This window comes from Bombina bombina, chromosome 1 (genome assembly GCF_027579735.1).
Source record: "Bombina bombina isolate aBomBom1 chromosome 1, aBomBom1.pri, whole genome shotgun sequence".
NCBI classification, from domain to species: Eukaryota; Metazoa; Chordata; class Amphibia; order Anura; family Bombinatoridae; genus Bombina; species Bombina bombina.
Genome location: NC_069499.1, coordinates 669,182,808 through 669,199,818, shown reverse-complemented (window position 1 = coordinate 669,199,818; position 17,011 = coordinate 669,182,808). Strand labels below are relative to the sequence as shown.

The following is a 17,011-nucleotide window of genomic DNA, read 5'->3' as shown; positions in this document are numbered from 1 at the left end:
CATGACTGGGCAGTTAACTTAGAGGGGTATAATTTATTTAGGAGGGACAGGAATAATAAAAGAGGTGGAGGAATCTGCATGTATATTAAACCTAACCTTAAACCTACATTAAGGGAAGATATTTATGATACAAGTGACAATGTAGAGACCCTGTGGTGGAAATAAAGAGTGGGGGGGAAAATCCTAAAAAAATATTAATAGGAACATGCTACAAGCCCCTCAACATTAGTGACCTGGATGAAACTCAACTACTAATACAAATAGGTAAGACTGCTAATAACAGTGCAGTAATTATGGGAGATTTTAACTACCCTGATATAAACTGGGACAATGAAACTAGTTATTCAGCTAAGGGGGATAGATTTATAAATGTTCTCAGGGATAACTTCTTGTCACAATTAATAGAGGAGCCAACTAGGAGTAAAGCTATATTGGATTTAGTGCTATCAAATAATACAGATATAATATCAAACATAGAAGTCAAAGAACATTTGGGTAACAGTGATCATAACATGGTCACATTTGAATTTTTTTTCATAAGCAGTGTCTTAAAGGTTTAACTAAGACTTTTAATTTTAAGAAAGAAAAAATCAACGATTTAAGGAAATCATTAAATAACATAAATTGGGACAAAGTATTCTCTAATAAAAATACAGAGGATAAATGGATAACATTTAAAACTTTGTAAAATAAATATACATATCAACAAATACCATATGGTTATAAAAATAAAAATAAAAAATCCAAGCCAATGTGGCTGAATATAAATGTGTTAAGAGAAATTAGGAAAAAACGTAGGGCATTTAAATTATTCAAAGAAAATAGTACAGACTCAAAATTACATATTTATAAGGAATGTAACAAAGCATGCAAAAAAGCAATCAAATTAGGCAAAATTGAAAATTAAAAATTAATTGCAAAGGATTCTAAATCTAACCCTAAAAGGTTCTTTAAGTACATAAATAGCAAAAAATCTAAGAAAGACAATATAGGTACATTAAAATGTGGGGAGGGTAGCATGATTAACAGTGACAGGGAGAAGGCTGAGATACTAAACCATTTTTTTCTTCAGTATACACAAGAGAGGAACCATTGGATGATACTTTGGAACAAATTAGAACATGCCAGCCCATACCATTAATTGGGTTATGTATAGGGGATATCAGGAACAAATTGGATAATATTAAGGTAAATAAAACTCCAGGCTCAGATGGAATACACCCAAGGGTGTTAAGGGAACTTAGCACTGTTATAGACAAACCTCTACTCTTAATTTTTCAAGACTCATTATCCTCAGGCATGGTACCCAAGGATTGGTGTAAAGCTGATGTGGTGCCACTCTTCAAAAAGGGAAGTAGGGATGATCCAGGAAGCTATAGACCAGTTAGTCTGACATCAATAGTGGGGAAGATATTTGAAGGGATTATAAGGGATTATATTGATGAGCATATTCGTGTAAACAAGATTATGAGTTCTAATCAGCATGGTTTTATGAGAAATAGATCATGTCAAACTAATCTAATTATATTCTATGAGGAAGTAAGTAAAAATATAGATAAAGGGGAATCAGTTGATGTGATATACTTAGATTTTGCAAAGGCGTTTGATACAGTGCCACATGAGAGATTAATGCACAAAATTAAGGGACTGGGAATAGCTGAAAATGTTAGTTTATGGATAAATAACTGGATAAAAGATAGGGAGCAACGATTAGTAGTAAATAGATCATATTCAGATTGGACTCAAGGGAGGAAAGCATAATTATGTCACTATATAAAGCCCTGGTAAGACCTCACCTTGAGTATGGAGTGCAGTTCTAGGGACCGATTGCAAAAAAAGATATTGCAGAACTAGAAAAAGTTCAGAGAAGAGCCACAAAGCTAATAAGGGGATTGGAGAATTTAACCTATGAGGAGAGGCTAGCCAAACTGGGTCTGTTTTCTTTCGAAAAAAGGCGTTTAAGAGGTGACATGATTACTTTATATAAATATATTCAAGGCCCATATACAGAGATGGCAGAAGCTCTGTTTATTCAAAGAAAATTGTTTGTGACCAGAGGTCACAATTTAAGGTTGGAGGAAAGGAGATTTAATCTCCTGCAACGGAAACGTTTTTTCACAGTAAGAGCAATAAAATTGTGGAACTCAATACCAAAGGAGGTAGTGAATGCCAATACCCTAGATACATTTAAAAATTATTTGGATACATTTCTGTCTATAAACAAAATTCATGGATATGATTGCTTAACGGGAGCTTTTTGTATATATTTTAGATTTGTATAGGTTGAACTCAATGGACTTCGGTCTTTTTTCAACTTCATCTACTATGTTACTATGTTACTATGTATGTTACTGTTTTAATTGCTGACATGATATAAGCACCATTGGCGCTCTGAGCAGCTGCAGTATGTAAAATGCTGGTTTACTGAGAATATTTAGGTATGATATATATACACATACATACAGTATATATACAGTATATATATATGTATATCCACATCAGATTAAAAAGCACATCTACAGCCTCATTAAGCACGTTATGCTCGCTATATGCCCACATTAGACATCACTGCATTAGATGAATGCCCTGAAACCACTTTATATCTCACTGCTTCTACATTTGCTCTTTTTAAAACTGTGCTATTTGTCAGGATTAGAGGTACTTTGGAGCTGGAGGTAATTATGTTAATACAATGGGAAACATGATCTATGAGTTAATGATGATCGAGCAAACATTGCTTTGTATATTCATCTGGTTCAGTAGTGAGTTGATTACCTTTGTCCCATTGCAACCTGGAATACCAGCAGGTCCCGGTGCACCATCCTGACCATTTAAGCCCTGAAATGTAGAAGATGGTAGATTGTTGTTGCAGAGTTTATGTACACCCCATACTTTACATTTGATTTTTCTTATACTTTGTCAGGAAGGATAACTGACAAACATCTCACAAGTTTTAACCTTACCAGAACCAATAAATACCTATTTAGAGATACAATCTTAGATATGTAGTACAAATTCTTCCCCAGTCTTATCTAGACCCCCAGCGCAAATATTCCATCAAATTTCCATATAGATAAACATCTATTAAAGGGACAGTTAACTCCTTTAAATTACAAGGCATTGATGTTGTCTTGCAATAGAATAAAATATCATCCATGTCTATACATATTTAAAACACATTAACATTTTGTGTGCTGCATTTGTTTTTCAATAGCCAAATTCCACCCACCATTTACTTTATTTGGAGGAGACCATGTGTGCTTTATTCTGCAGACAATAGTCATTAAGTTAGTATAACGTGTAAGGTTTTGCAGTTATTTTTTTTTTAAGCCAATTAAGGAAAGAAATGTAGCAGGGTTAGTCTTGAAAAGTCAGCAGGGTGGATTTCCAGTTTCTATAATTAGAAAATCTACCGTTTTTAAAGCTTAAAGTGATTAAAAATTGTAGTGTTTCAGAAAATGCTAGGATTTACCATCGCTAAAAACAAAGGCGACCTTCATTCATCAGTTTAAAAAAACCTGATGAATAAGTAACTTTATTTCGCTGCGGCTTCGGCGATAACTTAAGCGCCTCAAGGCCGAACAATGTTCAGCTCAGTTTTTTCTGTGAGCTGACTTTTCCATGTCTTAGCCAATAGATGTGCTTGCCCTTTGGCATTATGTCGTAGGCTAGCATGGCTATTGACTAAGACGTGGAAACATCACCTCATTGAAAAAGCAGAGCTGCACCGTGGGCGGTGAGAGGCGCTTAGGTTAGCACTGAAGCTGCAGCGAAATAAGGGTACCTACGCATTAGGTTTTTTTAAACTGATGGATGAAGGTTGCCTTTATTTTTATTGAAGGTAAATCCTAACATTTTTGAATTGCTAGAATTTACCATGACTTTAATTACACGGTAAATGAGCAAAATAAATAATAAAAATATATTGCAAAGTGGTTTTATTACGCATACTTAAATATTTTATCTTAAAATCTCAAGGTGTTTACTGTCCCTTAGCATGCAGCAATGTATCATTAAACAGGAGACAAAATAAAATTATAATTATTTTGGGTGTTATACTTACGGGCAGTCCAGGTGTGCCTGGAAATCCTGGAAGCCCTGGAGGTCCCTAAAACAAAATGAAGAGATAGTAAACAGTGTGACGCTGTGTGACATAATCTAAATGTTATGGTTTGTCAAGTTAGCATGAAAGCATTTGCGCTGTAGATAACACTCACACTGAAAAACACCAGCAGACATTGCAAGTAGATAGCAGAAAATAACTTACACGTATTCCTTTTGGCCCAAACGGTCCTGGCTGTCCATCATCACCCTGAAAATAAAAATACAAATAAAATATGTATTTATTGAGCAATTGAGTGTTTTAAATCTCAATATCTGTTTTTTATAAATGCTAGTATGTAAACAAAAACTTACTCGAGCACTAACAAAAAAACAACCTATATTCCAGCCTTGGGTCAATAAATAACCAGCAATGTTTTTGCTTAAATGCTGTGTGATATATACAATGTCCTAGAGTAGTAAATGACTTTAATATGCAGCCAGTAGGTGGTGATATTCTATAAATGCTAGAACATAAAGTCCTTACATATTTAATCTTAGACATGTACGCTGAACACAACCTTATGTGGGACCCTCAACCTAATGTAGTCTGACATCTGGTGGCCATAGGGAAGAATGCAGCTCATCATTTTTATTTGGATAAAATGTGCATAACACATTTCAAAATTTCTACATTTTAGACCAAAAGAAAAAAGCATACAGGACAAAATTATATAACAAAACTGTACTGTTTTATGACCTGATAACCATGTCCTATCATTCTAAATAACTAGAATATACTCTTTAAATGTAACTTTCCTTTAAAGGGGCCTAAAAGATCAATAATAAAATGTTATAATGAGCTAGAGCTTGTTATTACTGTAGTACTCATATAGTGCACTATGCATACAGCGGATGTGGACTTGTAAAAACAGAGCTGGTAAACCGCTGAAATAATAGACATAGGGGTCGATTTAACAAGGACCAAATGCTCTGAGCGACGGACAGCAATCAACCCCATCAGATACGATCGGGTTGATTGACACCCCCTGCTAGCGGCCGTGATTATGCAGGAGGCGGCATTGCACAAGCAGTTCACCAGAACTGCTTGTGCAATGCTAAATGCCGACAGTGTATGCTGAGCGGATCATGTCGGACAGACATTTGTTAAATCGGCCCCATTGTGTATCATGGTCTTTGTAAGTGGATGGTTTTCATCTTTTTTAACAATACCTTATGAAATAAACCCCAGTGGCTGTTAAAACACCTTTTAATAAAAGTTGTCTTTTGTGATAAATCAAGGCTTATCTACTTCTTTATCTCCAAGGAGAAAGATTCATTTGAGCTGTTATACTCTGCACCTGGTCTTAAGCTCAGAAATATGCGAGTACGTTTCCAGTGTTGCAGTAATTTCTAATTGCACAGAACTTCACTATTATTTTACTTACATTCTTGGAGGTTGAAAGTCTTCAAGCAACATTTTCATCCAATTTAACACGGATTATACATCTTTTGATAGTGCGCTATATCACATGTAATGTTCACTTATATTGCTTATTGTGATTTACAAGTTATCTATTGTTTGTTTATTATTGTAGTACTGTTTGAACAGAACTGCATGTGTTTAACGTTTAAAGGTGTTAAACACACAGCCAAATCAACTACGCAGCAGCAATGCACATCTTCTCTATAGCTGAACACTGCCATTTATTGGAAACTACCAACATATGCCCTCCCTTTGCAAGGGTTAAACACCTAGCACATTAGAGTATTTTATTGTTGCTCTTATGTCTCCTTATGTATTTTTGTCAGTTATAGCTTTCCTGATTTGTGTTAAAGGGATACTAAACCCAAATGTCTTAAATGATTCAGATAGGGCATGCAATTTTAAGCAACTTTCTAATTTACTCCTACTATCACATTTTGTTTGTTCTCTTGCTATCTTTATTTAAAAAGCAAGAATGTAAAGCTTAGGAGCCGGCCTATTTTAGGTTAGACACCCTGGGTAGCACTTGCTTATTTATGACTAAATTCAGCCAACCAATAAGCAAGCATAACCCAGGGTCTGGACAAAAAATGGGCCGGCTCCTAAGCTTTACATGCCTGCTTTTTTAAAAAATAAAGATAGCAAGAGAACGAAGAAAAATTGTTAATAGGAGTAAATTAGAAAGTTGCTTAAAATGTCATGCTCTATCTAAATCATTAAAGAATGTTTGTGGATTTAGTATCCCTATAAATAATGCTGCCATTTTTTTTAATTTTGTTTTTGTCATACTTTATTTATAAGACACAGATGCAAGGTCAAGTAGCTGTAACTTAAATTCTATGCATAATTTGCATTAACCTTTTCGATATGTGGATTGTTTTAAAGCATTACAGTCTCACTATAAGTTAAGAATAAATAACAAATAATTCCAAAGGTGAGAGCAGCACAAAAAGAGGGGGAAAATACTGCAATGAGGACTGACTTCTTACCTTGGGGCCACGAGTTCCTGGCGGTCCTTCAGGTCCTGGAAAACCAGGTAATCCACTCTGCCCTTCTAGCCCTATGAGTCCCCGTTCACCCTAAAGAAAATGAAATATAAGTTAGAAGACTGTCATGTTCTTACAAATATTTAATCAAATGTAATTGTTATTTAATTACCCATTTGTGACTGTATAAAATATAATGGACTTTCATGGGGTCCATCATTCTATAATATTTTATAAGGTAAAGGGACAAAAAAAACAAGAGTGTTTCAAATTTTGTTACTGAAACTGTCAGTCAGTTTCTCTTTAAATTTATACAGCTTTCACTTAAAGGGACAGTTCACCCAAAAACTTTCTCCCCTTTAAATTATTCCCAATGATCTTTTTTAACTGCTAGAGTGTATTAAATTGGTTACAATTAGCTCCTTTACTCCTATTTCAGCATTTGAAATCGCTGATATAGTCTGTGGTATAGCCACCTATACTGAAAGTTTTGCTACTGGAGTATATGCTATTGACAAGCCTAAGTAAACACAGCCAGCAGAATAAGTTACACTCTCAGCGGGATGCAGGATAATTAAGTAATAAAATGATAATTGTCCATTGTTCTCTCTTTGTATTGAGCTTTGGTGTTCCAGCCAAATGAAAGATAAGGAAGCAAGTCTGTGTACACAAAGTTATAACATAATGAGATCTGATATCACCTTTAAGTTCAACCCATTGTAATAGGCTGTGGTTTCAAAGCACAAAATTAGCTACTTCATATACACAAATAAGCATGAAAATGCAATTTCTCAAATATTTTATACTCTGCAGTTGGTATAACAAGTTATTTAAAATACATTAATGGAAAAACAATTTTACAGTGTACTGTCCCTTTAATAGAATGATAGAAAAAAAATAATAATATGTCTCTTTAAGGCCAAATATAAAACAGAGCTCAGCCTATTAAAGGGACATGAAACCCAAAAATTGTCTTTTGTGACTCAGAAAGAGCATACAATTTTTAATTTGACAAGTTTCCAATTACTATTATCATTATTATCTTTTATTTATAAAGCACCAACATATTCACAGGAAATAGTGCTGCTTTCTAGAACTCTTGCAAATGAATAACATTCTTGCAAAACTGCTGCCATTTAATTCTCCAGACACAAAAAGATACAAAGAGAATGAATAAAATTTGATAACAGAAGTAAATTAGAAAGCTGAATCATGAAAGAAAACATTTGGATTTCATGTCCTTTTAAGGCTGCTGTTATAAAAACTGATGAAAGTCAATTACATGTATTTAAATACAATCCCAAAATGAACAAAGCTGAAATCCAGTGTGGTATAATAAAGTTTAATACATTTTGGACATATCACAAAACCACAAACAAACAAAAAATGTATTCCTGGTAATGTCACCACTACCATGTGCACTCATTGTTACTCATCTCCCAGTTTCTGATTGGCTGAAGTGGGCAGTTAAGTGTACATGATATAAAATGGAAGATGACATGAAGCTGTGCCTTTGATAGAAGATGCCCCTAGACAGTTGCCTACATTTTCTAAAGGTCGCTGGTCAGGTGAGATTCTATAAAAAGATTTGTCCGTGCTACAAGGGAGCTAGCTGCTGATAGGTGAGTGCACATATATGTATCTTGTCATTGGATCACCTAATATGTTAAGCTAGCTCCCAGTAATGCATTTATGCTCCTTCAACAAAGGATACCAAGAGAATGAAGCACATTTTATAACAAAAGTAAATTGGAAAGTTATTTAAAATTATATGCTCTAAATATTTGGTTTCACGTCCCTTTAAGGCAAAGTGAGGGAAGAGCATTTTCTAATTGCCATGGCAACACAGCACTAATTTGCCAACCCCGGTCTAACAAAATATAATCTTATTCCAAATACATTTATTTCAAATATAAATCATAGTTACTCATTTAGAACTACACTGATGATCTAACAAAAACATAAACATTATGCATACATTTCTAGGATGAAATTGGTAATTTTGCTATATTTTTTACTACCATTTGTTAAAGGGACAGTAAAGTCAAAATTAAACTTGTATATAATGGACAGAGCATAACATTTTAAACAACTGTCCAATTTACTTCTATTATCAATTTTGCTTAGTTCTCTCTGTATCCTTTGTTAAATATATTATTTTATAAAGCAGGTACATTCTTTTACTTTAAGGATTCTTTTATGTTTGATTTACTGGAGCATTACAATTTTGTGACTTTAAGGTTGAATTTATCACTGCGCTGTAACTCTTTTTGAGATCCTTAGCATAATAAGGTTCTGCTATACAGGTCTTCAGTGACTAAACTAAATATAACTTTTGGAAACTGAGGTTTACTTTTATAATACATTATTTAAAAACTTCAGATAACTATTTTTCATTAATTATAATTGAGGTCATAAACTATTTTTTAACATGTATAAATCTAGGCTTTTAATGGCCCTTTAAAATACAAGAAAAGGGAATATTTTAAAATTACCCACATCCATTGATTTGGAAATCTTAGACTGTAGAAGTGTGTTGTTTTATTTATACAGTGAAAACAAATATACAACAATTTCAAAATGCTTAATCTTGGAGTGTTTGAAGAAAAAAGAAACTAAAAAGGTGTAACAATGTTAAAAAAATGTTTATTAATTTTGAAAGAATGTGTACAATTAGGTAAAATGTTTACTTTGTATAGAAACAGAATTTGACAGTAGATAAGAACCAAGAGGCCAATCAAGTCTACCCATTTAAGTTACTTTTTTTTAGGATAGTCTTATGCATGTCCCAGGCATTTTTTAATTCCTTTACAGTCTTTGGGCTAGAATACAAGTGGAGCGCTAATTTATCGAGTGCCTGCAAACAGGCAAAATGTAGCCATCAATCAGAAAGCACTACCCAGGAGGGACAAAGTCTCCCAAACCTCAAAATGCCTATAAATACACCCCTCACCACACCCACAATTCAGTTTAACGAATAGCCAAGTAGTGGGGTGATAAAGAAAGGAGTAAAAAGCATCAACAAAGGAATTTGGAAATAATTGTGCTTTATACAAAAAAATCATAACCACCATAAAAAGGGTGGGCCTCATGGACTCTTGCCAATATGAAAGAAATTAATTTATCAGGTAAGTTCTTACATAAATTATGTTTTCTTTTATGTAATTGGCAAGAGTCTATGAGCTAGTGACATATGGGATAGCAATACCCAAGAAGTGGAACTTCACGCAAGAGTCACTAGAGAGGGAGGGACAAAATAAAAACAGCCATTTCGCTGAAAAAAATTAATCCACAACCCAAATATAAGTTTATTCTCATAAATAAAGGGAAAAACTTAAATCATAAGCAGAAGAATCAAACTGAAACAGCTGCCTGAAGAACTTTTCTACCAAAAACTGCTTCCGAAGAAGCAAATACATCAAAATGGTAGAATTTAGTAAATGTATGCAAGGAAGACCAAGTTGCTGCTTTGCAAATCTGATCAACTGAAGCTTCATTCTTAAAAGCCCAAGAAGTGGAAACTGATCTAGTAGAATGAGCTGTAATTCTCTGAGGCGGGGCTTTACCCGACTCCAAATAAGCTTGATGAATCAAAAGCTTTAACCACGATGCCAAAGAAACCGCAGAAGTCTTCTGACCTTTCCTGGAACCAGAAAAGATAACAAATAGACTAGAAGTCTTCCTGAAATCTTTAGTAGCTTCAACATAATATCTCAGAGCTCTCACCACATCCAAAGAATGTAAAGATCTCTCCAACAAATTCTTAGGATTAGGACACAAAGAAGGGACAACAATTTCTCTATTAATGTTGTCAGAATTCACAACCTTAGGTAAAAATTTAAATGAAGTCCGCAAAAACTGCCTTTTCCTGATGAAAAATCAGAAAAGGAGATTCACAACAGAGAGCAGATAATTCAGAAACTCTTCTAGCAGAAGAGATGGCCAAAAGGAACAACACTTTCCAAGAAAGTAGTTTAATGCCCAAAGAATGCATAGGCTCAAATGAACGAGCCTGTAAAGCCTCCAAGGAGGAGAGATGGATTTAATAACAGGCTTGATACGAACCAAAGCCTGTACAAAACAGTGAATATCAGGAAGTTTAGCAATTTTTCTGTGGAATAAAACAGAAAGAGCAGAGATGTGTCCTTTCAAGGAACTTGCAGACAAACCCTTATCCAAACCATCCTGAGGAAACTGTAAAATTCGAGGAATTCTAAAAGAATGGCAAGAAAATTTATGAGAGGAACACCATGAAATGTAAGTCTTTCAAACTCGATAATAAATCTTTCTAGAAACAGATTTACGAGCCTGTAACATAGTATTAATCACTGAATCAGAGAAACCTCTATGGCTAAGCACTAGGCATTCAATTTCCATACCTTCAAATTTAATGATTTGAGATCCTGATGGAAAATGGACCTTGAGACAGAAGGTCCGGTCTTAATGGAAGTGGCCACGGTTGGCAACTGGACATCCGAACAAGATCCGCATACCAAAACCTGTGAGGCCATGCTGGAGCCACCAGCAACACAGATTGTTCCATGATGATTTTGGAGATCACTCTTGGAAGAAGAACTAGAGGCGGGAAAATATAAGCAGGTTGATAACACCAATGAAGTGTCAACGCATCCACTGCTTCCGCTTGAGGATCTCTGGACCTGGACAGGTACCTGGGAAGTTTCTTGTTTAGATGAGATGCCATCAGATCTATTTCTGGAAGACCCCACATCTGAACAATTTGAGAAAACACATCTGCGTGGAGAGACCACTCTCCCGGGTGTAAAGTCTGATGACTGAGATAATCCGTGTCCCAATTGTCTATACCTGGGATATGAACCGCAGAAATTACACAGGAGCTGGATTCCACCCAGACAAGTATCCAAGATACTTCTTTCATAGCTTGAGGACTGTGAGTCCCACCCGGATGATTGACATATGCCACAGTTGTGATATTGTCTGTCTGAAAACAAATGAATGGTTCTCTCTTCAATAGAGGCCAAAACTGAAGAACCCTGAGAATCGCACAGAGTTCCAAAATATTTATTGGTAATCTCGCCTCTTGAGATTTCCAAACCCCTTGTGCTGTCAGAGATCCCCAAACAGCTCCCCAACCTGAAAGACTCGCATCTGTTGTAATCACAGTCCAGGTTGGATGAACAAAAGAGGCCCTGTCAGGGTTTTACCTCCTCTGTCCCTTTAAGGATTCATCTTCCACTCTTACTCAGTGGTATTTAAGCACCTCCTCTTCCACTCATCATTGCTTGGTTAATTTTACCTGTCTGCTAGTAAAATCTGTACTAGCTCAGTAATACCCTTGCCTTCTCGCTGTACCACAGCAAGCTTATACCGGAGGTTGAGTTACGTCTCACCGGGATCTTCCTAATTACTGCCGAATCTGCTGCCTGTCACATCCACTCTCTGTGCGACGCAGCTCCTACCTTGTCTCACTCGCCTCACACTGTTTGTTCGGCTGACGTCATCAGCTATTGCCGACTGCAGTAACCTCTCCACGCTAAGCTCTGGGACCAGGTTGTATAAGAGTGAACTGTTACAAATGTATGCCTTCTTACCTAAAGCTCTAACTCTGTTATTTGTGGACTTTGCTCTTACAAGTCATACTTGTTATTGTCAATTTGCTGTACCGCTCTCCACGCTACAAATATACATCTTATGTGCTGTATCTCCTATGTATGCCCTCTAAACTCACATCACATACAAATCAAATATATATATGTGATACTAGTTACTTGGGCAATATTAATACACACAGTTAGTCACTTAGGCGAACCAGTTACTAACTTTGTGTTACATAACCACATTTATAAAATTCTTCCTAACTGTTATATTCTAAATTCAGAGGCTAACCACAAAAGTAATCTGACATATTAACCAAGCCTTAAAAATGTCCTCTGAGGAAATAGCAGATCAGTTCACTAATATATCACAGCGCATTGACAGTCTCACACAAAACATCAGAGATTTGCAGAGTGATAACGAGACAGTAAAAACATGTCTTAGAGATTTATACAATACTAAGCCTATTCCCACTACACAGCTGCCTAAACCGCAGATCAGCCTCCCTTAGAAATTCTCAGGAAACAGAACCCAGTTCAGAGAGTTCAAAAACTCATGTCTACTGCTTTTTGAACTTAAACCAACCACCTACAGAACTGATAGATTAAAGGTCTTGACTATTATATCTTTTCTCAGGGCTGAGCCCCGTGCATGGGCTGACACATATTATGAAACACAAGATCCAATCCTTAACTCATTAGATGACTTTTTAAAGGAGATGTCTTCCCTGTATGACGATCCTTTCAAGCAAAGCTCAGCTGAAGCGTCAATTAGAGCCTTAAAACAAAATAAGCAACCTGTAGAGGACTATATAGCACAGTTCAAAATACATGCTAGGGACTCCCAATGGAATGAGCCATCCCTCAAGAACCATTTCCGAATTGGTTTGTCAGATGACATAAAGGATGAGCTGTCCAGGATTGGCATACCTCCTACACTGGAGGAATTATACACCTTAAGCATTACCATTGATAGACAGATCAGGGAACGCCGCCACGAGAGGACTGGCTACTCAGGTTCCTTAAGAAGACCGTCACCTACTGCCACGCTAAAACAACAGGATCATGAGGTTCCAATGGAGATAGGAGCGATCAAGGGACCATTGACACAGCAAGAGAAAAACAGAAGGCGCCTTCTGGGACTCTGTAGCTATTGCGCAGCCAGAGATCATGATGTCAAGGCATGCCCAATATTGCTAAAACAAAAGACTGGTAGGTCCAGAAGAAATATATATAACCATAATGTAAAAGAAAAAAACAGCACTTATTTTTTTCTACCTCTTTCCTTACAGTGGCATCGACACACAGTCAAAACTGAAGCCTTAATCGATACAGGTGCATGTGGCAATTTTGTCGATTTAGAGTATGTGAGGGCCAATAAAATCCCTGTTGAAACAAAACTTGTTCCACTTTCTTTTAACGTTGTTGATGGTTCACCTCTCTCCTCAGGTCCTGTGAGACAACAAACGACACCTCTACTCATGGTTACTGACACAGGTCATACTGAAATCATAACATTTAACGTGATTACCTCACCTATTTTTCCTATCATTTTAGGTATTTCTTGGTTAAAGACCCACCAACCTACACTTCATTGGAAAGACTTTTCTGTCTCTCTTAACTCCACTTATTGCACTAACAACTGTTTTTCACCACAACACATCGCAGTGCTTACTGATCCTAAACTCCCTCTTTGTTATGATAAATTCAGAGATGTGTTCAGCAAGAAAGACGCTTTATCATTACCTCCACACAGAGCATACGATTGCCCTATAGATCTACTCCCAGGCTCCAGTATACCATATGGCCACATATACCCCTTATGAAAACCAGAGTTAGATCATCTAAAAAATTATTTACAGGAAAATCTGGACAAGGGTTTTATTAGACCCTCCACTTCGCCAGCTGGTGCTGGTATTTTCTTTGTAAAGAATAAAGATGGATCACTCAGGCCTATCATAGACTATAGGGAACTCAACAAGAAAACAATTAAAAATAGGTACCCACTACCTTTAATTCCCGAATTAATTGAGAGGTTACGTGGTGCCCAGGTCTTCACCAAATTGGACCTAAGAGGGGCCTATAACCTCATTAGAATCCGTGCCGGCGACGAATGGCTAACAGCATTTAGAACCCGTTACGGGTTGTTTGAGTATACTGTTATGCCATTCGGTTTGTGTAACGCACCGGCTACATTTCAAAATTTCATTAACGATATTTTCCGTGACATATTAGACGTATACATTGTGGTGTATTTAGACGACATACTCATATTCTCACAAAATCTCGAAGAACACATACAACATGTTACAACTGTCCTCACCCACTTACGTACACATAGTTTGTATGCCAAACTCGAAAAGTGTCTATTTCATGTTACCCAAGTATCATTCTTGGGTTACCACATCACACATCATTTTTTTTTTTTTTCTTGTTTCCTGTGTGGGTAATTAGGGGTGGGATTTTTTTCAGCTGTTTGGGCCTAGCTAGATTATAAATTTAGCACATTTACTCTGGGAGCTTGCTCTTTAAGGGTTGCTGTATTGATTCTCTGTTAAAGTAAGATTGTCTAAGTATTATAGTTAGCTAACAAAGCTAATTCATAAATATTTTGCTTTGCAAGGGTTGCATTTTATAAAACAAAATAACTGTTGGTTTGTATCTAAATATATATATTTTTTTTTCTTGTTTCCTGTGTGGGTAATTAGGGGTGGGATTTTTTTCAGCTGTTTGGGCCTAGCTAGATTATAAATTTAGCACATTTACTCTGGGAGCTTGCTCTTTAAGGGTTGCTGTATTGATTCTCTGTTAAAGTAAGATTGTCTAAGTATTATAGTTAGCTAACAAAGCTAATTCATAAATATTTTGCTTTGCAAGGGTTGCATTTTATAAAACAAAATAACTGTTGGTTTGTATCTAAATATATATATTTTTTTTTCTTGTTTCCTGTGTGGGTAATTAGGGGTGGGATTTTTTTCAGCTGTTTGGGCCTAGCTAGATTATAAATTTAGCACATTTACTCTGGGAGCTTGCTCTTTAAGGGTTGCTGTATTGATTCTCTGTTAAAGTAAGATTGTCTAAGTATTATAGTTAGCTAACAAAGCTAATTCATAAATATTTTGCTTTGCAAGGGTTGCATTTTATAAAACAAAATAACTGTTGGTTTGTATCTAAATATATATATTTTTTTTTCTTGTTTCCTGTGTGGGTAATTAGGGGTGGGATTTTTTTCAGCTGTTTGGGCCTAGCTAGATTATAAATTTAGCACATTTACTCTGGGAGCTTGCTCTTTAAGGGTTGCTGTATTGATTCTCTGTTAAAGTAAGATTGTCTGTTTAAGTATTATAGTTAGCTAACCAAGGTAGTTAGGCAAACAAGGTTTTGGGGTAATCAAGGGGAAATATATTTTATACTTTTAAGTTAAACCTTTTATTAAGAATGTGTGAGAATCTCATTCAGTGTACAGCTTGCCACATGTTTGCATCACTGGAGCAGCAGCTTCTGGGATTATATGTTTGTGGCAAGTGCGAGCATATTGTCTCTTTAGAAACTCGTATTGGGGATCTGGAGGAACGAATTGCAACACTACATGAAATTCAGACACTTGAAAGGGAAATGGATAGGACTGAGCTGGTTGTTAATGGTTCCAGCAGTGGGAATGGGGAGGATTCAGATGAGGAGACTCCAGGATGTAGCTGGGTCACAGTAAGAGGGCGAAGTAAGCGGAAGAGACAGGCCAGTTCTGAGCTGGTACACCCCAATAGATTTGCAAGATTAAGTGAAGATGTTGGGGATATCAGTTCAGGGGTGGCAGTGTCAGAGAGGGCTGTGTTGCCTAGTATAGTGAACAGTCCTTTAGCTGTGGAAGAGGAGCATACTATGGTGGGCAGTCCTTCAGTCATGGAAGAGGGGCATACAAGTCAGGGCCAGAGGCAGATGTTGGTGGTAGGAGACTCTATTATTAGGAAGGTTGATAGGGTAATTTGTCATCCAGACCCTTTACATAGAACAGTTTGCTGTCTTCCAGGGGCTCGTGTTAGGCATATTGTGGAGCGTATTGATAGATTGTTAGAGGGATGTGGGTCTGATCCTGCAGTCATGGTGCATATTGGTACTAATGAAGGAATCGGTGGGAGATGGAGAGTCCTAAAAAATGACTTCAGGGAGTTAGGTAGCAAGCTTAAAGCAAGGACCTCCAAAGTAATATTTTCTGAGATATTACCAGTGCCGTGTGCTAATTCAGTAAGGCAGAAGGAGTTAAGGTCTGTTAATTCATGGCTAAAGACATGGTGTAAAAATGAGGGGTTTGACTTTTTAGAACACTGGGCTGATTTTTCACTAGGGTACAATTTGTACAGTAAGGATGGATTGCACCTGAATGACATGGGTGCAGGTGTGTTGGGGGAAAGGATGGTAGCACGTTTAGAGAACCTTTTAAACTAGGCAAAGGGGGGGAGGGTCAGTTAGAACAAAATAGAACAGAGAGATCAGTCTGTGAATATGACAATCCCTTAATATCTCAAGGAAGGGATGACTTAAGAAATGTCACATTAGAAAATATAAAGGAAAGCACACCAAGTAGCAGCAGAAAGCACATGAAAATTAAATGTATGACAACAAATGCAAGAAGCATGACAGGTAAAATGGGGGAGCTGACGCTCTTAGTTGCAGAAGAGGACTATGATGTTATCAGTATAACTGAAACTTGGTGGGATGATTCACATGACTGGGCAGTTAACTTAGAGGGGTATACATTATTTAGGAGGGACAGGAATAATAAAAGGGGTGGAGGAATCTGCATGTATATTAAACCTAACCTTAAACCTACAATAAGGGAAGATATTTATGATACAAGTGACAATGTAGAGACCCTGTGGGTTGAAATAAAGAGTGGGGGGAAAAATCCTAAAAAAATATTACTAGGA

At 36.5% G+C, this 17,011-nt stretch overlaps 1 protein-coding gene across 1 annotated transcript in view; it reads right to left on the bottom strand.

Annotated features, from left to right (window-relative positions):
• Positions 1 to 17,011, bottom strand: part of COL4A5 (collagen type IV alpha 5 chain) — a 310,651-nt gene that overhangs the window by 195,021 nt on the left and 98,619 nt on the right. The window contains exons 3-6 of the mRNA XM_053699143.1: positions 6,517 to 6,606; positions 4,268 to 4,312; positions 4,064 to 4,108; positions 2,776 to 2,838 (exon numbers count right to left, since the gene is read on the bottom strand). Coding sequence (XP_053555118.1) covers positions 2,776 to 2,838; positions 4,064 to 4,108; positions 4,268 to 4,312; positions 6,517 to 6,606 — 243 coding nt within the window. The remainder of the gene's footprint in view (positions 1 to 2,775; positions 2,839 to 4,063; positions 4,109 to 4,267; positions 4,313 to 6,516; positions 6,607 to 17,011) is intronic.